Source organism: Patiria miniata, unplaced genomic scaffold (assembly GCF_015706575.1).
Source record: "Patiria miniata isolate m_02_andy unplaced genomic scaffold, ASM1570657v1 HiC_scaffold_6, whole genome shotgun sequence".
NCBI lineage: Eukaryota > Metazoa > Echinodermata > Asteroidea > Valvatida > Asterinidae > Patiria > Patiria miniata.
In genome coordinates, this window is record NW_024037073.1 from 9,764,723 (window position 1) to 9,779,080 (window position 14,358).

General features: G+C 41.4%; 1 protein-coding gene across 2 annotated transcripts in view; it reads right to left on the reverse strand.

Annotated features, from left to right (window-relative positions):
• Positions 1–14,358, reverse strand: part of LOC119742924 (rapamycin-insensitive companion of mTOR-like) — a 71,762-nt gene that overhangs the window by 18,671 nt on the left and 38,733 nt on the right. For both annotated transcript variants that reach the window (XM_038219191.1, XM_038219190.1), the window contains exons 7-19: positions 13,684–13,853; positions 12,134–12,198; positions 11,110–11,177; positions 9,287–9,369; positions 8,085–8,172; positions 7,406–7,563; positions 6,758–6,838; positions 6,049–6,149; positions 5,719–5,887; positions 4,605–4,709; positions 2,702–2,748; positions 1,382–1,532; positions 190–407 (exon numbers count right to left, since the gene is read on the reverse strand). In XM_038219191.1, the coding sequence (XP_038075119.1) occupies positions 190–407; positions 1,382–1,532; positions 2,702–2,748; positions 4,605–4,709; positions 5,719–5,887; positions 6,049–6,149; positions 6,758–6,838; positions 7,406–7,563; positions 8,085–8,172; positions 9,287–9,369; positions 11,110–11,177; positions 12,134–12,198; positions 13,684–13,853 (1,504 nt within the window). The remainder of the gene's footprint in view (positions 1–189; positions 408–1,381; positions 1,533–2,701; positions 2,749–4,604; positions 4,710–5,718; positions 5,888–6,048; positions 6,150–6,757; positions 6,839–7,405; positions 7,564–8,084; positions 8,173–9,286; positions 9,370–11,109; positions 11,178–12,133; positions 12,199–13,683; positions 13,854–14,358) is intronic.

The following is a 14,358-nucleotide window of genomic DNA, read 5'->3' on the forward strand; positions in this document are numbered from 1 at the left end:
CTTCACACCAGGTGCCATAATTTTACAGGATGCTTTAGACTGTCGTTAACCAACATCCTAGTAATGTTTTTCGTAAAAACTTGGTAGTTTTATTTGTTGATGTTTGCAAATGTTGTATATTCCCTTTAATAAAAGTGGTACAGACGGAGAAATTAACATTCACAAAATCCCACTCAGTTCTGGACTTACTACTGGAACATGCCGGTCTTCTCCATGAGTTTTTCGCCCTTGGAGGAGTGGCAGATCTTGCCGATGAAGAGGAAGTAGTCCTGACTGAGAGTGGTCTGGATGCTGATGGGGCTGAAGACTGCCTCTGGAGGGATGTTGTTGTTGGGGACCATGTTGATCTCCAGGAAGCAGTCGGCGATGTCCTGGGCCAGGTCCCGGAGAAGGAACTGGGCTTCACTCTGGGCAAGAATTTTTAAGACAATTCAAATGTTAGATGAAGGAAAATAAAAAATAAAAGTACTGTATTGTCGCTCTTCCCATGCTATTTTCACCCTGAAAAATAGGCTTTGTTTTTTACTGGTATTTGTTTTTTACTGATATTTTTCTAGTAAATCAAACTTTTTTTTTGAAATAGATTTTGAGCCAAAAATAATCGAATTGTGAAATGTTTACTTAACAAATTTTAAAATTAGAACGCTTCACATTTACATGTGGGTTGAAAAGCTCCTTTCCTTTCCTTTGCTGGACTTATTGTTTTTCCGAAATGGACTCCGTTTACAAACATTACTGTGCGTATTGGTATGCGTGCTTATGTCAAAAAGTACACACAACTTATTTCATTCTGAACGTGCACGAGCTGTAGCGTCATCGAGTGAGCGCCAGGCCCTGTCTGTAAGGTGCTCCTATGGGTGCAGACCAGTAAATCGGTCCAAAATTGCCTACGCCGGCCAAATCACGATTTGCATGCCCTCAAATTCTTCGGTATAAGAGCATTTTGTGGGCCATGAACTTGAGGGTTTGTAAAAAAGAAGCAGTGCACAGAACTGTGAGCTTGTATTTCTGTGAAATTTGGATGAAATTGGGCCCTACAAGAGCTCTATTTTGCTATGGAGAGTAGGCATAGTTTTTTAAAATGGCGATGGGCTTCAGGATTATTTTTAGAGGTGATCATCTTCGGAAAGTCATTGGATAGTAGAACAAAATTGAACAGAAAATGAATGATGATGAAATAAGCTTTAATTTGATATGTATCTCGAACAACTCAGAGAGTTGTGTGTATTTTTTCATAATTTTGGGAAGTGCACGTAATTAGCACTAAGGTCTATGGCAGTCTATTTACTGGTCTGGAACCCTATGTCCCTCCCAGTGGTCTCCCCCAACTCTCCCTTTGTAAACAATTGAGGGGGTACTTGCGCACCGAGTCCATACTCACCTCGTCTCCGTCAAAGAGGAACTCAACGAGCTGACAGCCAATGAGGGTGTGCATCTGTAGACTGGGGGGCCTGACAAGCGACTTGGGTAACTCGACGCTTGAGAATTGCTTACTGGTGGGTTTGTAGAACTCCACTAACCGTCGGAAAAACCTGCAAGACAACAACACACAAAAAACAATTTTAAAATTGATTTTGGGTACTGCATAGAGTAGATTCTAACTTAAAGGTAGCGTACATCATTTGTCATTTGTGCATATTTTTTTTTGAAGCAACAAAAGTGCTCAAAATCTAAAAACAGGTGCTTATCAAATAACCTGATAAAGTTTTAGCTCAGTGAATGCTGTATATTCCAAGAAAACAAAATGCTAGGATCTTGATTTCAATTTAGAAGTTGTCGAGTCATGTTTTGAATTGCGCCCGAATTCAGTGTCCGGGACACATTCTCATTCAATCAAATTAAAAACAAACTACTACCAGACATTTCCAAAAATGCGTCTTTAGGCGCATCGTTGGAAAAGGCTTTCTTACATTGTTTACTTCAAAATGACAGCATGCCAGAAAGAATAATTTCACAGGGAGTTTAGTGCCATTACTATCTTTAAACCAAGTGTGCTTTTCAACAATAATTTTGTCAGTTACTTTTTGGATGGCTGCAAATGATCTACTCTACCTTCAAGGGCATCCGGTTCATACTGCACCCGAATGCGAATTAAATTTTTGACTTCACAAAACATTCCCTGCGAATTTTGCCTGAGTTGAGATGTGTTCAACTTTTGAAAATTAACAGCGTGAAAACGAATAGGGCTGTCTTTTTTCAAATAATTTGGTATTTGATTAGTTAAAACTGTGTTTGACCAAATGTTCGGATATTCGAAACTACCAGCTGCAACTGCGGGCCGTGCCGGTCAAAAGTTGCATGCAGAGCACGCCAATTAAAATTTGCGTGTGGCAATCAATTTTGGAGTGTTTTGCAGTAAGTATTTTATAATTGTCAAGGGATTTAACCTGCTAAAAGGATAGAAACAATGAACCGCCGTCGACAACAAATTTACCGTCGACAAAAACAGTGGCACCTGACAATAAAATGCCACAAATGTTTATAAGGTATGTCGGTAAACATTTTTTCCTATCCATTTTATATTGCACGTAGGAATGAAACTTACCGAACAAAAAAATCTTTACAGTTACATTTCCGTTATAGCCTGCATGTTGGTTAACATGTTGAACAGTTTTGAAGTGTTCAAGTAATGACAAACTTTTCAAGTTTGATTTGTAACAGCTAGGAGATACTATTCTGTTATCCTTTTTCATATACTCACCTACTTATATTAGCATCTTCAAATTTTCTTAGGCAGGGTCCTCCTTTCTGTGAATCAAGTGTAAAAATGTTTTAGCAAGTATTTATTTTGTTGTGTTTTAATTCTTAGTGTCAGTATTGTCAATCACACAACTTGTACCATGAGGACAACGACTGTTCTGTCTTCTAAGCTCCAGATAAAAATAGGCAAAGCCGATTCCGTTTGCAGACTGGAAAATAACAGCGTTGCTGTTGAAACCCCTCAGCCAGAGTCAAGTTATCATCCGGAAACCATTAACCTTTAACTCAACGTGGTGACCTTGACCTTTGGCCTTTGACCCCAGAACCAGTCCCAACATGCCTGTACCAATGGGAAACCCCCTACCGAAGTTAGACACCAACATTTCATTTCTAACTCAAGTTATCATTCGGAACCATTTACATTGAACTCACCACGGTGACCTTGACCTTTGACCTTTTGACCCCAAAACCAATCCCAACTTGCCTGTACCCAAGGGCAAACCCTACCTCAGTCAGACACCAAAATCTCATTTCTAACTCAAGTTATCATCCGGAAACCATTTACCTTTAACTCACCATGCTGACCTTGACCTTTGACCTTTTGACCCCCAAACCAATCCGAACTTGCCTTCTCCCAAGGGGAACCCTCTTCCAAAGTTAGACACCAAAATCGAATTTCTAACTCAAGTTATCATCCGGAAACCATTTACCTTTAACTCACAATGGTGACCTTGACCTTTGACCTTTTGACCCAAAAACCAATCCCAACTTGCCTACTCCCAAGGGCAACCCTCTACCAAAGTTAGACACCAAAATCTCATTTCTAACTCAAGTTATCATCCGGAAACCATTTACATTTAACTCACCACGGTGACCTTGACCTTTGACCTTTTGACCCCAAAACCAATCCCAACTTGCCTACTCCCAAGGGCAACCCCCTACCAAAGTTAGACACCAAAATCTCATTTCTAACTCAAGTTATCATCCGGAAACCATTTACATTTAACTCACCACGGTGACCTTGACCTTTGACCTTTTGACCTCAAAACCAATCCCAACTTGCCTACTCCCAAGGGCAACCCCCTACCAAAGTTAGACACCAAAATCTCATTTCTAACTCAAGTTATCATCCGGAAACCATTTACATTTAACTCACCACGGTGACCTTTGACCTTTGACCTTTTGACCCCAAAACCAATCCCAACTTGCCTACTCCCAAGGGCAACCCCCTACCAAAGTTAGACACTAAAATCTCATTTCTAACTCAAGTTATCATCCGGAAACCATTTACATTTAACTCACCACGGTGACCTTGACCTTTGACCTTTTGACCCCAAAACCAATCCCAACTTGCCTACTCCCAAGGGCAACCCCCTACCAAAGTTAGACACCAAAATCTCATTTCTAACTCAAGTTATCATCCGGAAACCATTTACATTTAACTCACCACGGTGACCTTGACCTTTGACCTTTTGACCTCAAAACCAATCCCAACTTGCCTACTCCCAAGGGCAACCCCCTACCGAAGTTACAACCCCAAACAACATTTCTAACTCAAGTTATCATCCGGAAACTAAGCTGCCCGGACGGACGGACGGACGGACGGACAGACATACATCCGGACGGACGGACGCCCTAGGCGATGACAATACCCCTCGAGCCTCTCGGCTGAGGGGTAAAAATGAGCCACTTCAATGAAAATGGCATAACTCCTCACCACAGCCACTAATTTGAAAAATTCAAAATTTGTATGGAAGACAAGGTAATAACCATTCATATGAAAAACTCAGTTTTTTCCTGTCTATATACTCTACTTGCCACACACAAAAATGGTGAAATTGGGTCCAGATCATTCCGACTCACCCTATAAAAACATGTTACATGTTTTCTGCAGCCTTGCTCACCTTGATTATACAGCTGATGAGGTCCCAGTTCCAAAAGGTGTGGTCCTTACCGGACAGAACCTGCGTCTCTTTTATACTGGCCTGGGTGCTGATATCATCCGTGTCCTGAACAGACAAGACAAAAATATTAAAGGTATAGTCATTCATTTGTAATTTGTGCATTTTGTTCGTTTGAAGCAACAAAAGTGCTCAAAATCTAAAGAAGGGTGCTGAACAACTAACTTGATGAACTTTCAGCTCAGCTTCAGCTGTATATTTCGAGAAAAACAACATTCTACGATCTCGATTTCAAATCAAAAATTGCTGAATCTTGTTTTGAATTGGGCCTGAATTCAGCGTCCGAGACATGTTCTCACTGAGCCGATTGCAGCTACGCGACGTCACGCACTGATCCGACGAATTGTAGCAACCGAGGGCGCGTGTGCGTCGTGCCAATGCTTGCACGCGCTTCGCCGAATAACAAAACGAACTACTAATTTGAATTTCCTACGGTGCTTCTTAAGAGGCACCGTTGGAAAGGCCTTCTTTTGTTGATTTCTTCAAAATGACTGCTTGCCAGAAAGAATAATTTCACAGGGAGTTTAGACTCCTTACTATCTTTCAATAAAGTATGGTTTTCAACAATAATTATGCCATTTACTTTTGGGATAGCTGCAAATGATGGAGTCTGGCTTTAATACTCAAGGGCAAATGATTCCGATCTCCAACCACATCGGCCTTTTTTCACAACATGCAGGATTTTTTACACAGCTTACATTAACACAGCACTGAAACTGACTAACCCTCCTACCATTTATGAGGTCACAATCAGTCAAAATTTTCTTCCTCGCCTCCTGGCATACTGAGTTCAAACCAATGGGAGTCTTGACCAATATTGACCCAAGTAATAACAAGGCTGACAATGCATGTTTCCAAAGGAGTGTTAAGGCATGGAACTTGGATACAGTGTCCAAAAATGTTGTGCTCAATTGACAATTGTGCAGTGATGTGTGACTGAAATTAAATGAAACTCATAGGGGTTGAGGCCAAAGATTTTCAAACTTGACCTCATGGTTTTGTAGTTATTTTTTAAAAAAGGCAGACAGACACTTTTTTTGACATTCTGTAGAGTTACCTTATTCATGCACTGTTTCATCTTATCCCGGTTGAGCTTGGATTTTCTCTCAGCCATGAACGTCTCCGATCGGCTCATGATGAAACTCAGGAATAGGCTGCAGGGGACGGGCCCTCTCTTGTTCAACTCGTGGAGTCGGTCTAGGTGCGTAATGGCGGCACTTGCACGACTGGGAAAGAAGCACAGATTTTGAAGCACAGAAATGAAAAGCATTTTCTGACAATTTGTCAAGTAAAGGACTGCAAACAGGAAAAAAAGAAGTGGAAATTTCCAACAAAAGTGAGAAGATTTGCAAATGACCTTTACAAATAGTGGCAAGATTGGACTTACTTTCTTTGGAGCACAGGGACATCACATGACGCTGCTAGGATCATGAGAGTTGGCAGGCAGTGATGATGCTGCTCACATTCTGAGGGTAGAAGACGATCCGCCTGAGGAAATCACAAGAGAATCGTAAGTCAATCACAAGTCAATCACAAGTCATTCACAAGTCCATCACAAGTCAATCACAAGTCCATCACAAGTCATTTACAAGACAATCACACGTCAATCACTAGTCAAATACAAGTCATTCACAAGACAATCACAAGTCAAATACAAGTCCATCACAAGTCAATCACAAGTCCATCATAAATCAATCACAAGTCAATCACAAGTCCATCACAAGTCAATCACAAGTCAATCACAAGTCATTCACAAGTCAATCACAAGTCTATCACAAGTCTATCACAAATCAATCACAAGTCAATCACATGTCAATCACAAGTCAATCACAATTCAATCACAAAATCAATCACAAGTCAATCACAATTCAATCACAAGTCAATCACATGTCCATTACAAGTCAATCACAAGTCAATCACAAGTCAAACACAAGTCAATCACAAGTCAATCACAAGTCAATCACAAGTCAATCACAAGCCAGTCACAAATCAATCGTAATTCAATCACAAGTCAATCACAAGTCAATCACAAGTCAATCGGAATTGTGATTTGACTTGAGATGGACTTCATTGTAACTCTAGTGTGTCCCACTCACCATATGTAGCAGCTCCCCCAGCAGTATAGTAGCCATGTTGGATAGGTGCTCGCTACCCGACGAGATCACCTCCACAATGCTCTGGGGGAAAAAAGGAGCCAATGGTATCCCATCATGTATCAAATGCAATGTTCCCTGCCGAATCAGCAGACTGGATGAACTGATAACCCAAAAACTTAAAGGGCCCATGCAATTCAAATTTTGTTAATACAGTGGAACGCCGCTTTACCGAACACCGCTATACCAAACATTCGGCTGTACCGGTTTTTACATGTATTAAACACTGCTTGGGCCACTTTTAATTCCTGAACATCAAACCACCCATGGTAACATCGCGTTTGAATGTCGAAGAGCGATAGATGACTATTATTTTCCCAAGGAATAAAAGGGAAAACCACCCGTTGCTAAAGTTTTGTGACAACTCCTCGTGCGGCCGCGGGATGTGAAAATGCCAGTTCAGTGACTTCACTATTGGTCTGAAGACGGTACCGACAGTTCAAAATCACTATACCGAACGATCGTTATTACGAACACTTTCTGTGGATCCCACGATGTTCGTTATAGCGGCGTTCCACTGTACAATCCTTCAAAACACAGCTGTGTGTCAAATTCAACTCCATTGGTGTATTGGTGTGTGCTTCAACTTACCTCCAGCAGTCCAGCGTTAGTGAATGCCAGCAGTATGAGAGCTAGGTGGTTCTCCGTTAGGTTGGTTCTCGTGGCAGCGCGGTGGGGTAAGATTGCTTTGCCTTCCTCGGCGACGAAGCCTTCGCTCAGTTGCCACGGCGGCTGCATCTCGTAGCGATCTGCTCACCAAAACATAATGTTATTTGGAATTAGGGATTTTTGAATCATCAAAATTGTGTTTTGCTCTTCACAGATGTCAAGGTATCTGCACAAGGAATGCAGAAGGCTGTGAGCTTGAGTTACACCTTGTTAAAAGGTTGTTTTTCACACTTCATGCAAATGCGAAGCGAATTTGATGTAATAAAACGTTTTCTGCGAATTTCTCCAGAGATGAAATGTGTTCCTGGCGCAGATCAAGGAAAGGTAAGGGGAAGGGGGTAATCTGTCAAACCTCATCATGGGGCACTGGGGTCAAAAACCCGACTTTTTTACTAAAAATACTACTCCTTCCAGAAATTACGTAGCACAATCACGTGACTCATGAATGAACACGAATTGGTTGGCCCGCAGCTTCCGAGATATTTCCGATCGAGCTTGTTACAATATAATTTACTTGATATTGTCTTTGTGAGGCATCCTAAATGAATTTTTCACAAACAGTTTTGGTTTTTCTTGGCCTTAATGCATTTTTTTTTTTTACCTATACTTTGTAGGGCAACATCAAAGTCGTCAGTCCACTCTGGTATGGGGATGTAGAAGATATCAAACAGAACTTGTAGGAGATATTTCTGCAAAAAGGAAAAAGCCAAATCTATGCATTAGGCCGATTGTATCTTGGTGCGGTGCCTATTCTGAATGTAGGTCCTACAAGGAAAAGTACGAAAAAAAGCTTTATGAAGAATCCTTTATAGTTACTATTGTTAATACATGTATATGAGCATACACTCATGAACAACTTGTACAGAATTCATTATCAAATTAAACTAATTACCATCTTTAGGCCAAAAAAAAAAGTCTCCGGTTTCTGGTATGGAGCTTGCCCAAAAAGTGGTGCGGCGACGCGGCTTTTTTTTTTTTTTTACCTGATTTTTTTGCTTCAAATGTCGGCTGATGGCTGCAAATGGTGCCCGATTAAACTTAGTGCAAATATATGGGAGTCCAGAGAGGCTACATAAAGCTTATTCTCGACCATAACCCAATCTAAAAACAGGTTAAAATTGTGCAGCAGCAGGATTCCAGTCAAACCAGTGAGTTTGGCGGTTTTGAGACATCATCTTTCATTGAAAAAAAAACTTTTTCATTTTGCCTACGCGCATGGCTACGGCGACGCGCGCATACCAGAAACCGGCCTTAGCCTCCACTTTTAAAAAATGTGGCTCCGCCCCCCCCCCCCCCAAAAAAAAAAACATGCAAACTTCTTGAAGCAAATATTTGCTAGTAATGTTAAAACTTGGGTTATCTGTCCAAATGCCGCCTAGAAACGTGAAATTATCTGATTTGTTTTTGCGCGGGAAGCCCCCACTTTTTAAAGTCATGACCCCGCCCATAAAAGGGTTAGAAAAAATGGCATCAAGTAGTTTTGAACTTGTTGAGGTATCTGTAAGTGATCCTCAGAGTTTCAAAGGGTGTACCCAAAAATGCATATGGGCAATTCCACGGTTACTCACGTTACATTTTTGATGTACTTTTGAGTTTCCTTGGGCTGTAATTACCTTAACTGAAAATGTTTAATAACTGTTATCCCCATGGTAGATAAAGTAGACCTAGACCTACCTAAGCACCAAAGATGACATCCAGAAAAATGTGTTATGTATGATAAACAAGACGCACAAAATCGGTTACTCACGTTACGAAAATGTAAAAAAGTAACTTAACTAATCTTAACTTTATAACTTAACTTACCCGATGCACCTCATTAGGTATGCACAGGATGGACATGAGTGACTGGAGCCCACTCGCTTCTGGCCGACAAAGTCGTATCATTCCTGTAAACAGATATGACGTACAGGAAACAACAGGTCGTATAAATTCATATACAGCGTGTGTCAATAAAAACGCAGGATTAGAAACAAAAATATTAAGAATATAAACCACCCCTATTCATCATAATGTTAACCCTCTTTTCAAAGTACCTTTCCTTCTCTTCACTATGCTTTTTATCCCATCTCATTTGGACAATCCTGTCCAGAGATAGAGTACATTGAAGAAGGGTTATAAATTCCAAGCTGGTCTGATTTGTGAAATCACACATACCTAATGAAAGGTTTGAATTCAGCACAGGTGAAAGTATTTGTGGATCACAAAGAAGGACATGTGTGGCAGGATTAGGCTTACATAATCCTTTAGTCCACAATCAATGTTATTAGTCAATAATTCATGATGCTTTGAAACAATGATAGTCCAGTTATTAAATTTAAGTGATACTTATCATCAGTTGTTTCAAAGAAAGTTTTGTTCTGGTTTAATTGTCTTCAATGCATACCTGCATTGTACATAACTGGTCGTTGTGTTAAGGTCATTGAATCAGACCAACCCGCTTCAGAAGGGCTTCACAAAACTTGTCATAACTTTTGAACCAAAAGTCCAAATTCCACCAAACAAAAATCTTGTCAAAGATGACATTATGGACAATCAAATCCTTATCAAATTAGGCACACCAGTAGCATAATTTTCTCAGACAAAAAATCGCTTTGAATCCTGCGTTTTTATTGACACACGCTGTATTTGAACAAGAACATGAGTTCACAATTTGCTCTTTTCACACTTCCGCCACGAGCATGCACAGCCTCGATCTGGCAACTTTACACAATAAATATAGCCGGTTCAGTGATTCCCGCGTCGGGGTTCAGATCACTGAACCGGCTATTTTAATTGGGTAAAGGTGCCAGATCGAGGCTCTGCATGCCCAATGGCGGAGGGTGAAAAGAGCGAACACACTGACAAATTCCATTTCGGGCACATGCTGCTGCGTTACTTGCATACCGAATTCATGCCAATATCACAAAAGTTAAGCAAGCCGTTTAAACAATAGTGGTCATTCCAGTAATGCGGGTTTTTTTTGCTCAAAAAGTTGATCCTAGCATGTGTGCGCTAGGACCACTATTTGAGTAAGTCTGAAACTAGTGTGGGACCTGTTATCCCACTGATGACTTGTCACTTATATGTGATATAATTTTACATGGCGCCAGACTTATTTTGACAATTTTTCATCTGCCCTTTGTTTGTCTTTCAACTCCATTCCCTTTGATCTTCACCCACGTTGGTCTGTTGCCATATTTAATCCCTCTTTTGTGTTTCTCCTCCCAGCCCTGCATGCTTGTTAATGTTTTTTATTTTGATCAAAATTTGATGGTTTTATTCCCTGCAAGACATACAGGGTGATTTTTTAAAAAAACGAAACTCAAATGTCGGGACAATTGTTTTAGTGAAGTTCTGCATGTAGCACTTTCAAAATCTAGGACATGAACATGATGAAAGACCAATTCATAAGCTTTCTTTTAGTACAAGAATCACTGAAATAACTCATGTACTTTTCAAGTTACGGAATTTTAAACACAAACACCATTTTAAAGTTCTGTCCACAGCAGAAGAAAAGCAGGTGTTTTTTTTTACATTTCCTACATAAACCTCAGACATTTTGATTTTTTGTGACCAAGACCCTTGACATATGATGAGTTAACAATGAAAAGCACTACGTTTTGTACCGTTCACGTCAAATCTCTTACCTGGCCAAGACCTGATGAGGGTTACGATAGCCATGCGGCTGGCACAATAACGCATCTCTTTCTCCTCGCTGGAAAAGAAAAAGGCAAAAGATTGAAAGGTTTTTCATGAGTAACATTTTAATAATAATAATCATAACAGGCATATCAAAGCGATTTACAATCATTATCACCCCTCGTCAATGGGCAAACACTCCTGAAACCTTCTCAACTCCCTGGGGAGCATACACGGCCGGTAGGCAGCCATTTCGGCGCTCTTGGGCATAATCAACCTGTCACAGTAACCAACTCTGCCTTCACAGGTACCCATGTACTCCTGGGTGGAGAGAAGCAATGAGTGACAAAGTGCCTTGCTCAAGGGCACACGCACCATGACCCCAGGCTGGACTTGAACCCACAACCTGCATAATTACCCACAGACAGGTGTTATTTTCCCTGTTTCAATGGGCAAACACCCCTGAAACCTTCTCAACTCCCTAGGGAGCATACACGGCCGGTAGGCAGCCATTTCAGCGCTCTTGGCCGTAATCAACCTCACACAGTAACCAACACTGCCCTCACAGGTACCCATCTACTCCTGGGTGGACAGAAGCAATGAGTGACAAAGTGCCTTGCTCAAGGGCACACGCACCATAACTCCAGGCTGGACTCGAACCCACAACCTGCAGAATTACCCACAGACAGGTGTTATTTTCCCTGTTTCAATGGGCAAACACTTCTGAAACCTTCTCAACTCCCTGGGGAGCATACACGGCCGGTAGGCAGCCATTTCGGCGCCCTTGGCCGTAATCAACCTCTCACAGTCACCAACACTGCCCTCACAGGTACCCATTTACTCCTGGGTGGAGAGAAGCAATGAGTGACAAAGGGCCTTGCCCAAGGGCACACGCACCATAACCCTGGGCTGGACTAGACTACATGTATCTTAGATGTTGGTGTGGAAGAATGCTGGATATTTAAAAAATCCCTATAAATAGGTCTCTACCGGTATCTGTATGAGCGTTTTATTTCTATTAATGTCACTTACTTTGTCTGTTCATTGTTGTCTCCGTTGTGCCTGTAGTGACAGTCCGTGTATGGCGCTATTACTTGCTGCAAATCAAAAGAAAACTTTGGTGAAATTTTCCCACCACAAAAATTAAAAGGTAGCGAAAAGTAGAAAAATCCAGTCACCGTTCACTTGGAGACTTGACTTACTGCATAGTCATGGATTAAGAAAACACATGAAACAAGCGGCGCCTGACTAATAAATGTGTGCTGCAGATAGTACATGATTTTATACAAATATTGAGTGGCTCAGAGTGAAATGGGAGGAATATTATTCAGGTAAAATCTAGACTTTTCCATTTCACGAGGCGAAGCCGAGTGAACTGAAAAGTTCAGATTTTACCGAGCGATAATATTCCTTCCATTTCACAATTTACATAAAGCCACTCAATATTTGTTTTATATAACTGACATATAGATCCTTGTCATGTGATATATTTGAACTTTTATTTCAACATAAAATTGGTGGAAAATGTATTTCTCTCTTCCAAACCACCCCTTCACGAAAATGTTTGAACCGAACTCTGTAGCACTGGCTCTTTGGAACAATACACGCTACGCGCATCGCTGATCGCGCACACCAGCATGCATTAGCTCACAAATACTGCGTCATGGAACAAGAATTATCCTAAATTGTTCTGTTGAATAGTATTTCCCTTTCCCCATGGGCGAATGGGACTTTTTGAGCCCTAGCGTGAATGGGAGCAATAATGAATGTCACGTGATGTGAGTTCCACCAATCAAATGACAAGGATCTGTATGTCGGAATATAAAAACATCCACACAACCATCCTTAAAAAAAACAAACGAATGGCCGTTTTTGTGTTCTTCTTGTGAGAACGAATTTCGGGGGTCACAATTCCGGCGATTCACAAGGCAGTACGCCACCAAGAGTTTCCCACAGAGAGTTCATTTTTCCCAGTGCATTGTGGGAGACGGTCCACAAATTCGCGGCGCGGGACATTTTAAATTGTTAGATTTCCCGGCCAATAGTTTCGTAAGCGCATGCTTCCAGTATATTGTTTGCCCTTTTCTTTTCTTTTTTTACAATATGGTGTTTTTTTGTAAGGCGGCAATGGAATGCTATGCCCCAATCTATAACAAATGAGCTCAAGTTGTCTACCGACACTCGTTCAAATGGGCCATGTTTTGTCGGCCATAAATTTGAAAAATGGACTCTCTATGGCAAACTCTTGGTGGTGCACTGCATTGTGAATTGCCGGAATTTTGACTCTCAAAAATCGAGCTGTTTGGGTGCTGATATAAACATCAATACCCCAAAAGCTTAAATCTGCTCCCAGACCGGTGCAAGTCATATTGAGTCAGTCAGTGAGATAGGTAACCAGTCTAATTCGCAAGAGACAGTGAGTCAGTCAGTCATTCAGGTTCAAAGAGAACTTTAGGGGCGGAGCCAGGGGCAGATCCAGGGGCGGGAAATTGTGAACAATTCCCCCCCCCCTCCCCCCCCTCCCCCCCCCCCCCCCCCCCCCCGGATCTGCCCTTGGCTCCGCCCCTGAAGTGGCATCTTACCTCTATATCCACATTGAGTCTGATGTACTTTCTGGTGTGTGGATGGTTGAGTAGGTGCAACACTGTTAGCATGATAGCCTCGTTGATGCGTAGATGCTGCGTGTCCAGTATGTTCATGATCAGCGCCGACAGGCCGCCCGCTGCCGCAAACACCTCTGTGCTCTTTATTGCTAATCAGAACAGATCAACAGTAATAATGATGTTACTTAAATAGTGATAAATATTGGTTCTAAACCTAATTTAAAAGCATTTTTATAAGTAGAGTACTTAGATCATTTGCAGCTATCCGAAAAGTAACTGACCAAATTATTGTTGAAAAAGCTTCATTGGTTTACAGATAGTAATGACAATGAACTCCCTGTAAAATTATTCTTTTTTGATGAAAGGCCGCTTCCATAGATGCGTCAATTTTTGGAAATTTCCGTCAGTAGTTGGTTGCAATTCTGCGAATCAGTGCATGCGTGTGCGCAAGTGTTGACACGACGCACACGCGCGCATGGTTGCTATTACTCGACGGTTCAGTGCATGACATCGCGTAGCTGCAATCGGCTGAATGAGAGCGTGTCCCAGATGCTGATTTCGGGCACAATTCAAAACATGACTCAGCAACTGTTGAATTGAAATCAAGATCCTAGAATATTGTTTTCTTGAAAACAGAGCTAAAACTTGAGTAGA